This window comes from Mixophyes fleayi, chromosome 1 (assembly GCF_038048845.1).
Source record: "Mixophyes fleayi isolate aMixFle1 chromosome 1, aMixFle1.hap1, whole genome shotgun sequence".
Lineage (NCBI taxonomy): Eukaryota > Metazoa > Chordata > Amphibia > Anura > Limnodynastidae > Mixophyes > Mixophyes fleayi.
This window is the reverse complement of record NC_134402.1, coordinates 337,387,851-337,400,824: the sequence shown is the minus strand read 5'-3', so window position 1 is coordinate 337,400,824 and position 12,974 is coordinate 337,387,851. Positions and strand designations below refer to the sequence as shown.

General features: G+C 38.5%; 2 protein-coding genes across 2 annotated transcripts in view; one reads left to right on the top strand and one right to left on the bottom strand.

Annotated features, from left to right (window-relative positions):
- GGT1 (gamma-glutamyltransferase 1) overlaps positions 1-12,974 on the bottom strand; it is a 61,086-nt gene that overhangs the window by 36,172 nt on the left and 11,940 nt on the right. Inside the window, exon 2 of the mRNA XM_075215496.1 lies at positions 3,736-3,897. Within this exon, the coding sequence (XP_075071597.1) occupies positions 3,736-3,893 (158 nt within the window). The 5' untranslated portion in view covers positions 3,894-3,897. The remainder of the gene's footprint in view (positions 1-3,735; positions 3,898-12,974) is intronic.
- LRRC75B (leucine rich repeat containing 75B) overlaps positions 3,765-12,974 on the top strand; it is a 54,317-nt gene continuing 45,107 nt past the window's right edge. Inside the window, exon 1 of the mRNA XM_075215505.1 lies at positions 3,765-3,927. Within this exon, the coding sequence (XP_075071606.1) occupies positions 3,912-3,927 (16 nt within the window). The 5' untranslated portion in view covers positions 3,765-3,911. The remainder of the gene's footprint in view (positions 3,928-12,974) is intronic.

Below are 12,974 nucleotides of genomic sequence, written 5' to 3'. Positions count from 1 at the left end.
TCCAATGGGGCAGGGACTGATGTGAATGAGTTCTCTGTACAGCGCTGCGGAATTAGTTAAAACTAGTCACAGGCTGGTCAGCACAGAACTAGTGCCTCCAATGAGGGTGAAGGCACATTTGGAGTGTGGAAACCGGAGTATCAGGAAGACACCCACACAAAAACATGGGGAGAACATTTAAACTCCACACAGATAAGACCCTGTTCGGGAATTAAACTCATGACCCCAGCGCTGCCCGTTGCAACAAGGTATAAAATTAAGGATGGTCACCTACTAAGGTTCAAATTGTAGAAATAGCGATGAAAATCATTATTTTTCAGTGATCTACAAGTCAATTTCCTAATCACCAAGTCTATTTCAGGCAAATCGACTTATAAAATCACCAGTTCTCTGAACTTAAAAAAATAAGAATAAAAAAAGATTAAAATATTTTTTTTCCACGCATCACAAAATTACCAAGTATAGCACAGGGGAATCTATGAAAGTTTGATTTAGTAAATGTATCTTGGAAATCACTAGAAATTTTCACTGGGTTCAGACACTTGAAAAGAATATGGATTAACTACTCAAAGCAAGTCTTCCAGATCTCTATTGATGTGTTAAAAAATACTGCTGGGGAATTCTACCTAAATGAAATGAATGGGAAAAGCTCAGAAAATAAATAATTTCGCTGGTTCATGGATTAGAGACTCGGGACAAACAATTGAATTTTTTTATCTAGCACTATAGATGTTAGGTGAGCCGTGAGTTACAGAACTATCTTAAAAGTTGGAAAAAGTAAATCCTGGCCCCCACACACATTTTTCACCAGCTGGTCATATTACAGATGATCAGTCTGGCATTCCTTTCTTCTTCTTATCATTATATGACCTTCATGCTCACACACTTAGCCCTCACTGTTCTTTTGCTTTCCAGTGGAATTTAAATATCATTATTCAGTTCTGAGACCTCTTTGAAGATTAACCACTATCCCAGCTTTCTGGGATGACTTCATCTATATTGCAGTCACTGTTAAATTTGCAGTCATTAGGTTGTAAGATTATCTATAAATTGTGCATTTATTTGTAATAATACAAGACAAGTCTGCAATCTCATACATTTGTATGACCATTTAATACATTGGTGACTTCAAATATACACAGAAAATCTACAGTACAGTATATATTATTCTCTATAAAAATAGGTCAGATGTCATCACTGCAGGAGAAATACTTATAACATACCCTCTGCTATATATTATATCATAATACTGACATTAGGGGGTAAACGTATCAAGCTGAGAGTTTTCCAGCGAGTTTGAAAAACCAATCAGATTCTAGCTATCATTTATTTAGTACATTCTACAATCTGATTGGTTGCTATAGGCAACATCTCCACTTTTCAAACCCGCCAGAAAACTCTCATCTTGATACATTTACCCCTAGAAGTCTTCTTGGACTTCTATGTCCTGTTGATAGCCCTGTTCACCCTTTCAGCCCACTGGTCTGTGCATAGGTCGGCCCTATGAGTTCCCCCTGAACTTAACAAAAGGAAAAGAAAGAAAGCATGGAAGTAGAGGCACTCTTGGAGTGATAGAGACACTTTTTTAATTATTATTACCCATATGTTAGCACTATTATGGTTAGATTTTTCTCTTTTTATTAATTCTTTTGTTTTTTTATTTTTTTTGCATTCAAATTTGTGTATAAGATTTTTTACATTTATCTTTATTTTTTTTTTATTTTTTTTTTCTATTGCCTGAAGTATTTATCACAATGGGGGGTCTGTTTATTTACCTGGACCAATTCATCAGGGATATTTGATTTACCTGTAGATCCAAGTAATGAATATATGTAATATCAACCTGTTACTTTTGGCTAGGTGGGACTTTCACTCTCAGCAACAGGATAGGTCCAAACAGTTGTCAATCCTCAGTGGTATTCTCTGATATTCAAGATATTTGATTGTCTGAACAATTGTGATGCAATCATAGGGGTTGTCTCTTCCCTTTAAAAGCACTGCCATTATTTCTCTTCTGTTAGCCTTGTTAAAGCGAGTATGTGAAACGCGCATCGGCGTTCGCCTCGCTATGCTTTATTACAATAGATATTTTCTCTTCTAGTCCTATATAGCATTGTTCAGCGGCACTACCCCTAGTATATCCAGGACGTGAACCGCTTAGAGTAGTGTTCTCGTCTCTATCCTTATTATAAGTAGGCTACTCTTAAAATAGCATTGATTCAGGAGTGATAGTATAACAGCATTCCACTAGGAAGGGGATAAGCCTTATATTCAGTTCAATCTCCATACAAAGGCTGTTACCTATATAGAGCTGTCTGAACCTGGTGCAACGTATTCTTAAATGGCTTTTCTCTCTTGCACCTAGTTAATTCTCAGATATAATATTTATTTATCTGTCTAATTTTAAATAGATTTAGTTATATTATATCAATCAGGACACTAAAAGAGATTATATCATCTTTATTAAGAGATTAACAATTTAAGATCCTATAACAATTTACTATTATGATTATTGATTCACTACTACAATATACGGAACATAGCGAGGCGGGGCAGCAGCAGCTGCCAATTTTAATCACACATTTTGCACTTTTGTCACTGTTCATTTTAGTTTTTAACTATTTTGCTACTGGTGGCTCATTGGCCATTTAGGAATCATTTTAATATATATCCAATAAAGTATTTATTTTTAAATTTTACTCTATCACTCCAAGAGTGCCTCTATTTACATTCCATGCTTTCTTTCTTTTTCTTTTAATTTCTATGAGCTATACATGGTAGGGGAGCACACCCCAAGTAATTGTTTGAAATTTACAATTCAATTATATATTATATATAACATACAGGGTGAGTGATTGCCTGGTGTGGTGGATACTTTCTTCCCCCTGAACTTCCCAGTTCTTCAAGGTGGGTTAAATTAATCACCTAGATCAGTGTTTCTCAACTCCAGTCCTCAGGACCCCCCAGCAGTACATGTTTTCCATATCTCCTTGCTGGAGCACAGGTGTATTCATTACTGACTGACACAGTGTAGCAGGTGGTATAATTATTTCACTGGTCGCCTGGCAATCCTGCACTGTTAGTGGGTCCTGAGGACTTGATTTGAGAAACACTGACCTAGGTCAATATGAAAGAGGTGGACGGCCGCAACCTGCGGCCCCTTAGCCTTCAGAGGCAAGAGTGTAGTGCGTTCCCTCCTCAGGATATGCCGCATGACCTCCCTGCACCTCCTCCAGTCCTCTGCTCATTTGCAGGTTCCTGATGGTGTGTGGCTAACACAGGATGCGATTCAGTGGGACTCCTGCTGCTGGCGTACAGATGCTATGGCCCGGAGGCATACTATACCACTAACAGTATACAAACAAGAGACAAGTTTACGTAATATGTGCAGTGTGTGCAACCTCACCTGGCAACATTTAAGAATGGTACAATGGACATAAAGTACATACATATATGGTTAGCAACACACGTTTGCAGCAATGTAAAACATAATTTAGACAAGAAGGGGTGTCCAGCAGGCTAAATACCTACACCCCCAACTCTTCACACCTGTAAATACGTGTGTGGACTCCTTTATATGATCACAAAACTTCTCTAATAGTCTACATAATTACAGTATAAATGCAGTCTAATAATTATATAATTTGCATTACCCCATGTATAATTATCACCTGTCCAAACAAATATGGGTATTTTCAAACTGTTAAATTAATGCTGCAAATCTCATGGACCCACCTGCCAATCTCAGAACATTTTCCTGCATCAGTGGCTACAGCTGCTCTTCCGTAGATATGTGAGATTACCGGAGTTCGAGAACGCAGTCCAAAATACAATCCCAAGAACAGCACAACTGCTAGAATGGCCAGACATCCTGACAACAGGCGCTTCTGCATGGCTCTGTGGTTTTAGGAATGCACAAGAAGTATTGTGAGTACAAAAGTGACACCATATCTTCTATGCAATGACAACTTAATTCTAGGACCTGATGTGCCAAGAGATAGTAGTCTATGGAAATAACTAATATTATTGAGCTACAACTAATATTGGCCTAAAGGATTATTACCTTTACCTCAGTTAATTAATCTTCAGGTGCAGGAATAAGATCTGTGCCCATTTTACCATGAATATACCAGATGAACAGTTAGACAGGGCTTGTCTTGTGTTCCTGCAGCATGAGGAGTCAGCCTGTGTTTGGCACTATGTCATGCTGCCAGCATTTCCCTGGCTTTCCCGATTGGCTCAGATGGTGCCAGCGCTGCCCGCATAATGTTATATCACAAGAGGCCCACAGACAGGACCCAGCAATCCATCTTACTCAGACCTGATTTACAAGCAGTGTTGAGCTGCAGCTAGACTGATTGGTTATTTAATAAAAAGAATGATCCACTTTACAAAATAAATTAAATAATGATAACCAATAAATATTGCTGCTTTTCTGCCAGCTAAAATAACAAAAACAAAGAAAAATATGTCTTACTGATCATGCAAGCACTTACTAATAACGAAAGGACACAGTAAGGTATTTAAATAAAACACGTTACAGAGCAGCAATGTCAAAGTCAAACCTGTGTTGTGGAGGCAAAATGCAGTGTGTGGCCCTTGGTCCCTCCATTGTATGTCAGCTAACGTGGATGCTCAGTAGGTGAGTCTATGCACAGCAACAGCAACATTCACACACAGGGCACCTTACACTCACCATGATATACATACAGACTTAGAACAGATGCATAAAATTGCCTACAGAGCAGAACACCAGAAGAAGTGGCAGCTTGTATGTGGTCAGTCTTACAAAACATTAACAAAAATTAAAAAACTGGGATGGCCCCTTGAAATTAGGGACCGTTGTCAACTATGTACTAAACAAAGTCTCCATGTTCTAAGCTGTTATTTGTCAATATGTATTTATTTACCTTGTTTTGGTTCTTATATTATCTGGGGCTGTTATAAAAAAAACTAGTTTGAAATTGTAGCTGCTTTTCCAAATTAAAAACCATCATTATTGAAGTCAGTTTTCCAGGGGCTTAGAGGTTCCCTTTTTCATAAAACACATATAATAAAGTGTAAAGACCACCATACATAAGACAAGCCCCATGGAATTATATTCACACATCGAGCCTGATTTATCAAGGCACACAGAGTGCAATGTGCGCTTGTTTAAAAACACAGGTAAATCGGCTCTGCGTACTCCCAAATACAACAAGGAATGTATCTTCAGATATCAGGGCAGCACGATGGCTTAGTGGTTAGCACTTCTGCCTTGCAGCACTGGGGTCATGAGTTCAATTCCTGACCATGGCCTAATCTGTGAGGAGTTTGTATGTTCTCCCAGTGTTTGCGTGGGTTTCCTCCGGGTGCTCCGGTTTCCTCCCACACTCCAAAAACATACTGGTAGGTTAATTGGCTGCTAACAAATTGACCCTATTGTGCGTCTGTGTGTGTGTCTCTGTGTGTGTATGTTAGGGATTTTAGACAGTACGCCCCAATGGGGCAGGGACTGGTGTGAATGAGTTTTCTGTACAGCGCTGCGGAATTAGTGGCGCTATATAAATAAATGATGATGATGATGATATGTGCACCGATGAATCTGGGTATAGGTCTGCTCTGCTGTACTACACAAGACACTGCAGGATATGTCCAATGCCTATGTGGATTATAAATTCACAAACGAACAAAGACGTGTAATCCATGACATAACTATGGGGATAGAGATAAAATAAAATATTATCTTATGTAAGGGATTATCTTAAGAATGTATAGTGTGTTACTTCTGATACTCACAAAAGCTGTGGGCATAGACAAGTGTTGGGTACTTTAAGTAGCCAGTCTATATATCTATATGAAAATATAAAACCTCAGCACAATTTACTCATAAATTAATGATTTGGGATATTTTGTTGCCAATTTAAGGTCAGGGACAAAAAAATCATAAGCTGTGAGAATCACAAATAACTTATTTATCGAGAACCTACAATAATTGCATATCTTCTTGAACGAAACTTGATGATGTCATAATAATATTATGTTTCATATGCAAATGTACAGGAGGTTACGACCAGTTTATTTAGAGGATGTGTTATGCTCTGTGATATTCCCAAGGAGAGTAATGAAAGATAAAATATTTTGGACTATTTTTGAACAATTTCCTCCCACCATTGGCATATACATAACCCCTCTGAGAGTCCTCCCAGTGAAATGTGTGTATATATCCTGTGTCTGACATGGTAAACTGTCAGTCTTTTTTGGGATCAATTTATTCGAGAATTTGCCCTAATTCTGCCAGTCCCTGACATATAGATTTTATGATATGTAAGTTGTATATCCCTTTTGTTTTATGAGAGTACTGCATTTATTTTGTTTCTGTCATGCATGATATTAATATTATTACATCTAAATGCCCTGTATCTTGTTATATTAAACCTAAAATTGAATACGTTTTGTTTTGTCACTGATATTCTAACAAATCCATAAACCTTTTTATGAAGAGAAATACCGCTTGTCTATGTTAACCCTGTGAATGCTGGAGTGTGAATTGTTAACCCTTTTGGCTAACAAGTAGCTTAGTGTGTGCCAGTGTGCACATTTCTGTAGCAGATTTTTGATGTATTAATTCTTTGTTTGCTGGTGTGTGAATTGTCAACCCTTCAGACCAACAAGGAGCCTAGTGTGTGCCAGTGGGTACATTAGGTGTTGGCACATAATAATTGGGTGTGGAGGTGAAAGAACTGCACTGGAGGTAATTCAGCAAAATCTGTAACTTGTGTAAGAGTGAGTGCTGAAATCCAGTGTAACCCCTTACAGTAAACATCAACATCGTAGATGACGGGAGTATGTTTGTTTAGTATGGCTAAATCTAAGGCTTTATGATTCATATAGGAAATATAAACATAAAATCAGTACCTTTTATATCCAGGGCCGGATTAACCATAGGGCTAACTGGGCTACAGCCCAGGGGCCTATGGCATCCAGGGGGCCCTTGAAAGTGCTCAGCAGCAGTATTGATCGGTCGAGGGCGGGGGCGCCACCGGCGCGATCAGTGCTGCTGAGTACTTTCCCTGCAGTCCTTCTCCGGCGCGCTGTAGTCTCCTTACTGAGCAGATCTCGTGAGTCTCCCTCTCACGAGATCTCCTCAGTAAAGAGAGCACAGCGCGCCGGAGAAGGAGGTAAGTGCCCGGGGGGGGCGCGGGCAGCTCCGATCACGGGGGGGCCCTCACGGGGGAATGGAGGCCCCCTTAGCCCAGGGGCCTCCATTCCCTTAATCCGGCCATGTTTATATGTCATGTTTGAGATGAATGTTGAATATCTTCATGTTCAATGCAACGAGCTACATCATAGCTGAATATAAATACCTATCTGATAGAGATCATAGTTAATAACATATCTCCTTATTTTTATTATTACATTTTATTTATAGGGCGCCACAAAATGTCCGCAGCGCCTTTTATATATATATTTATATTTCATATTTATGTATCTGTGCATAAGTGCAATTTATTAGACTGATTATATTTGTAAAATGTTGTAGTGAAACTATAATTAATATATAACAATGCTTGAAAAAATAGTTTGAATAGATGGCCATGAATGGGTTTATAAACCAAATTAGCATACACAAAATTCTCCCAGTGACCTCACCAAGAAGGGGGGTCGAGGGGAAAAAAGTGGTTTAAAATGATGGCATTAATGTTAGAAGTGGTCAGTTCCTTTAGATCTGGACCCCTCGCGATTCTGTGAAACATACATATGTTTTCGGTTTCTGCTTGTATTCCTTTTAATTTTATAAACTTGTTTGCAATTTGTATTTCTCTATGTCAGTTTATGATCTTGTTTTATATATACCTTAAGCATTGTGACTATCTTTGTCCTATTAAACTTAATTTAATAATATTCTGTCTTTGTGTTCTTAACAAATTCATATGCCAGGTTAGCTTGGTTATTATAAACATTTGGTGAACACTAACTATCATCATCATCATCATTTATTTATATAGCGCCAACATATTCCGTAGCGCTTTACAATTGGGGACAAACATAATAAACTAATAAACAAACTGGGTAAAACAGACAAAGAGGTGAGAAGGCCCTGCTCGCAAGCTTACAATCTATGGGACAATGGGAGATTGACACATGAGGTTAAGTCTACATTTTGCATTTTGGCCCAGCCAGACTGCAAAGGTAAAAGTGACTCATAAGCTAAATGATCCTGTCACACAACAATGTTGGTCAGGGGGTACACTAACTATGATTAATTTAAATTGTGATTGTAATGTGAGACAAGTCAACTGAAGAACATTCTCAAAGCCTTTGAACCCAAAGGCTCTTGCTGTGACATAATGTATTAGTACATTACTATTTTTTGCACTAGTAGAAACATCTAATAATCCTGCTAATAAATATATACAAGTATCAATACAAAGTAAAATTGCATAGTGCAAGATAAAACTTACTGGAAAAATACAAACATTATGTTAAAATTATACAAATTTAAATGATTCCGCAGTCAAGAAAGAATTTAAGTCTTAATAATTGATGAATTGATTGCGTTTATAGTTCCCACTTGGATTCAAGGGAATATGATCAAGTAATGTACTCTTCAATTTGAAGACCTGATGGTGTTTTTCTGCAAAATCAACTGCTACTGGATATTTGTCAATTTTAATTGTGCTTCTATGGTTTTGAAAATGTCTGCTATATATCATTTTGGTCTTACATATATTAGAACACAGGTATGTTAAAAGATAGACACAAACATCTGTATTGCAATTGTATATTTCTTGTCAGCATATGGATGTGCAAACTGGTTGCCCAAAACTAGGCAGCTGAAATCATTACAGTTAAAGCATCTATAAAACCATTTCTGTGATGTCCTAATGTCTGAGACTAGGGGTGACAGTGGCTGAAAGGTAGCTTATTTCATGCAGTAAAAGAGTGAGAAAAATCATGTGTTTTTTACTGGGGTGCATAAAGGTATAATTAACAAGGAGGGAGAGTATACCTTAGGAACATAATTTATCTGAGGTGATAAATGACAGTGTCAATATATTCTGTTGTGTATCAGGACCATCAAGACTACAACATATTCAGTGTAGAAGAGGTGTGGATAAGAATCTTTGGGTGTCAAAGGTTGTGTGCTTCATGGCTACAATTATTTAAATCCAGCTCTGTATACAGCACAGTGTGATCAGATACTGCAGCACTATTACCTATCTGCTGGTCCCAGTCCTCTTTCTCAGCTATCTTGACCAGTAAGAAGAGAGGTGGTTGTGGGAGAAGAGGTAAGGCACATGCAGAAGCAGGTCAAGAGGTCAAGAGGGAGAGTCTATGACGAAAGGGTCTAAACCGTGTGAGTAGGATGTGTTGTTTAAGGCTTTGCAGGTGGGGGATGAGGAGTTTGTAGTTGGATTCTGGAGGGAATGGGGAGCCAGTGTAAAGTAACATGGACTGATATACATAAATTTGATCAAAGAGAACAAAACATAGTATAAAATAAATTTGAATAGTGTAGATAAAGTAGATCAAAGAACATAGCATGTCAGAGTGAAATACCATTACTCGCAGCAAAGATTTCTATAAAATCTAAAATATGCACTGATTTAATATTTTAGTTGATTATTTTTAAGGGTCATATATAAATAATGGTAAAATATGCTAACCAGATTGATCAATAATGTTTTTGGATATAGGACTGGCTTTCGCAGAAGTATAGCATTTGTGCATTGGAAAACCTCTTAATAATTGTGTGTTAAACCAGAGCTGTTCTGACATTCAAGGCAAGATAATATAACATATAAAAACTTTTTTGAGGGGTGGAGTAGCTACAAAAGATGAAATAAATTGGAAATATATTTAGTCATTGTCGAAGGGAGATGCACAAAGATTTTCTGCCATGCTGTTACATATTGCTAAAGTTGCAAAAGTTTCACTCAAGTAAGTCCAAAGGAATCAAAACACCCACATACTGAAGCCTAAATAAATGGAGCAGTCAACAGAGAGGTCCAAAGTCCCTGTCAAGCCCTTGGGGCATCACAATCGTCCCTCTATCTAACTCTCTGTCTGTAGCTTCCATTCCCTCCTCACAACATGGCATTGCCCCAAAACATGCAGCCCATCCTCACTAAAATAATCATACCAGTAGACAGGTAACTTCCTCCAACAAGGACATCATAAGAAAGGACTGTACAAGTGAAATAACCTGTGTCGCTGAGAAAATTACAAAATATATAAGTTTTTTTTTTTACATCTGGTAGATGGAGAATGATAGTAAAGATAAAAAAGGTTCTCTGACCCTGATCAAGCATTGAACACAAGATGCTGAAATCCAGCCAGTTTAGTACTGAAATTGTACTGTGTCAGCTTCTGATGCTTTTTTTTGTTTATTAGGACACTCTAAGGATACCTCTAGATGGTGGGATTTTTTGAGCTTATTTGAAGCACAGTTGCAATGACTCTTTCCTTTACCATGCTTTACCATGCGCATGAGGGGGGAAAAATGCATGTTTAAAATGCATACCATGTACATACCCTAATAAAGGCCAGAGGCCATCGTGATTTTACCTTAGGTATGGGCTAGAGAAAATGGGCTTTTAATTCATGCACCTTATACAATTGTATTAATAGATTTAGTCCCCAGTATGCAGGATTGCATTAAATAGCTAATCACTCAGAGAATGGAGTGAATCTTTTGAGCACAGCAGAGGTGCTTTAATGTTTGATTCAGGCCCAATATGTGCATGCATAGTACAATGCAGTACAGCTAGTGTACCATCATGTTACATGCATATTTGTCAAATGTAGAAACAATTTTTTAACTAACAAAGCAAAATAGATTGGTAAACGATATTTATAAATGCTACACATGTCATCTGAGGATTGTAATGAAAAGGTACAGGTGGCAGACAGGTCATTCATTTTTCTTCTGAGATCTCTGCAGCTGTGCAAGGGTTAAATGTGCCCATTTTCTGTATCATGCACCTTGGCGGTGCTGCAAAACATGCATACAAAGCTGTGACAGGCAGAGCGAGTGGGTGGCAATGCCATCTGTTCTATTAAGAGTGAGCAGTGACAGCTCCCTTAGTCTTCCACTCACTATCCACCTCAACCACCTTAAACAAAAAGAAGTTAAACGGCAAGATAGTAACATGCATGTATTAATTAGATTATTGACAGTAACAACTATGGGACATGCAGAAAGATTACATTTTTCAAAGTGTATAGATAGTACCTAGAACCATGGATACAACTCCTAAATGACAATATTTCCTCTTTTATCCCCCCTTTTAGTTTGTGCAATAATAGCATGCAAACAGTTGGTTTAGTAGCTGTCAGAAGACGTATAAAATATATTCACTGATCAGCCACAACATTAACCAGACAACATTAACTGACAAGTGAATCTATAACAAAGATTATCTCGTCACAGTGGCAGCTGTCAAGGGCAGAGCCGGATTTAGACCTCATGGGGCCCTAGGCAAGATACTGGTTTGGGGCCCCCTCCCTGAAAAAATCCATAGCACTATAGTTTTTTAGCATAACATATACCCCTATTCAGGGGCTGGCTGGCAGACTTTAGCCCGGGGGGCAAGCACATAGCACTAGCCCATAAGTAGCGGCCCATTTTTAAAGGTTGGTCTCACCGCCTGCCCTGGGAGGGCCCTCTGAGGACCGCTGGGCCCTAGGCAATTGCCTAGGTTGCCTAGTGGTAAATCCGGCCCTGGTCAAGGGGTGACCTATATTAGGCAGAAAATGAACAGACAGTTCTTGAAGTTGATGTGTTGGAAGCAGGAAAAATGGGCAAGTATAAGGATCTGAGCAACATTGACGTGGACTAAATTGTGATGGATAGAGAACTGGGTCAGAGCATCTCCAAAGCAGCAGGGCTTGCGGGATATTCCTGGTATGCAGTGGTTAGTACCTACCAACAGTGGTCCAAGGAAGGATAACCAGGGAACTAGCGACAGGGTCATGGCGCCCAATGCTCATTGATGTGCATGGGGAGTGAAGGCTAGTAGCCTGTCTGGTCCAATCCCACAGAAGAGCTCCTGTAGCACAAATTGCTGATAAAGTTAATGCTGGCTATGATAGAAAGGTGTCAGAACACACAGTGCATTGCAGCTTGCTGTGTATGGGGCTGTATAGTCACACATCAGTCAGAGTGCCCATGCTGAAACCTGTCAACCACCGAAAGTAACTACAATGGACATGTGAGAGCCATAACTGGACCATGGAGCAATGGAAGAAGGTGGTCTAGTCTGTGAATCACATTTTCTTTTGCATTTTATGTACAGTAGACATTCATAAGTCATAACATCCTAATAAATGTATTTTATAGGGGGGAGATGAATAATAGAATCTTTTTTAAAAATGTTTTGTCATTAATGACTATATTATTAACAGGTGAAAATCATTGAATAGTTTTTGCATTTTCTGTGCGTTCTTTTGTGAGTTTATTTTCCAGATATGTATTGAATGTATCCTGCAGTGTATTGTCTTTTAGACCAGTGCATACCTAGACCAATATTCATCAATAGACGTTTCTTCAGATCCGCTCCTTGTTGAATACAGACATGCATATGCCTGATGTACATGTGTTTTTTTTAAAAGAGCTGAAGCCGTGGGAAATCCCTATGTTATAAATATGACTACTGCCACTAAGAGCTCATTTTGCGGCTGAGCTTTTAGGAGCTAGTCTTGCGCCGTGTATCATGGTTTTTTATTTTGTCTATTGGATTTATTACAGATAAAGACCTTGGGGGATATCTACTAAACGGCGGGTTTGAAAAAGTGAAGATGTTGCCTATAGCAACCAATCAGATTCTAGTTAACATTTATTTAGTACATTCTAGAAAATGACAGCTAGAATCTGATTGGTTACTATAGGCAACATCTCCACTTTTTCAAACCCGCAGTTTAGTACATATACCCCCTTGGATCTAGGTGAGAAATAAAGGGGGTGAATATGGACAGTTTAATCATGTTTT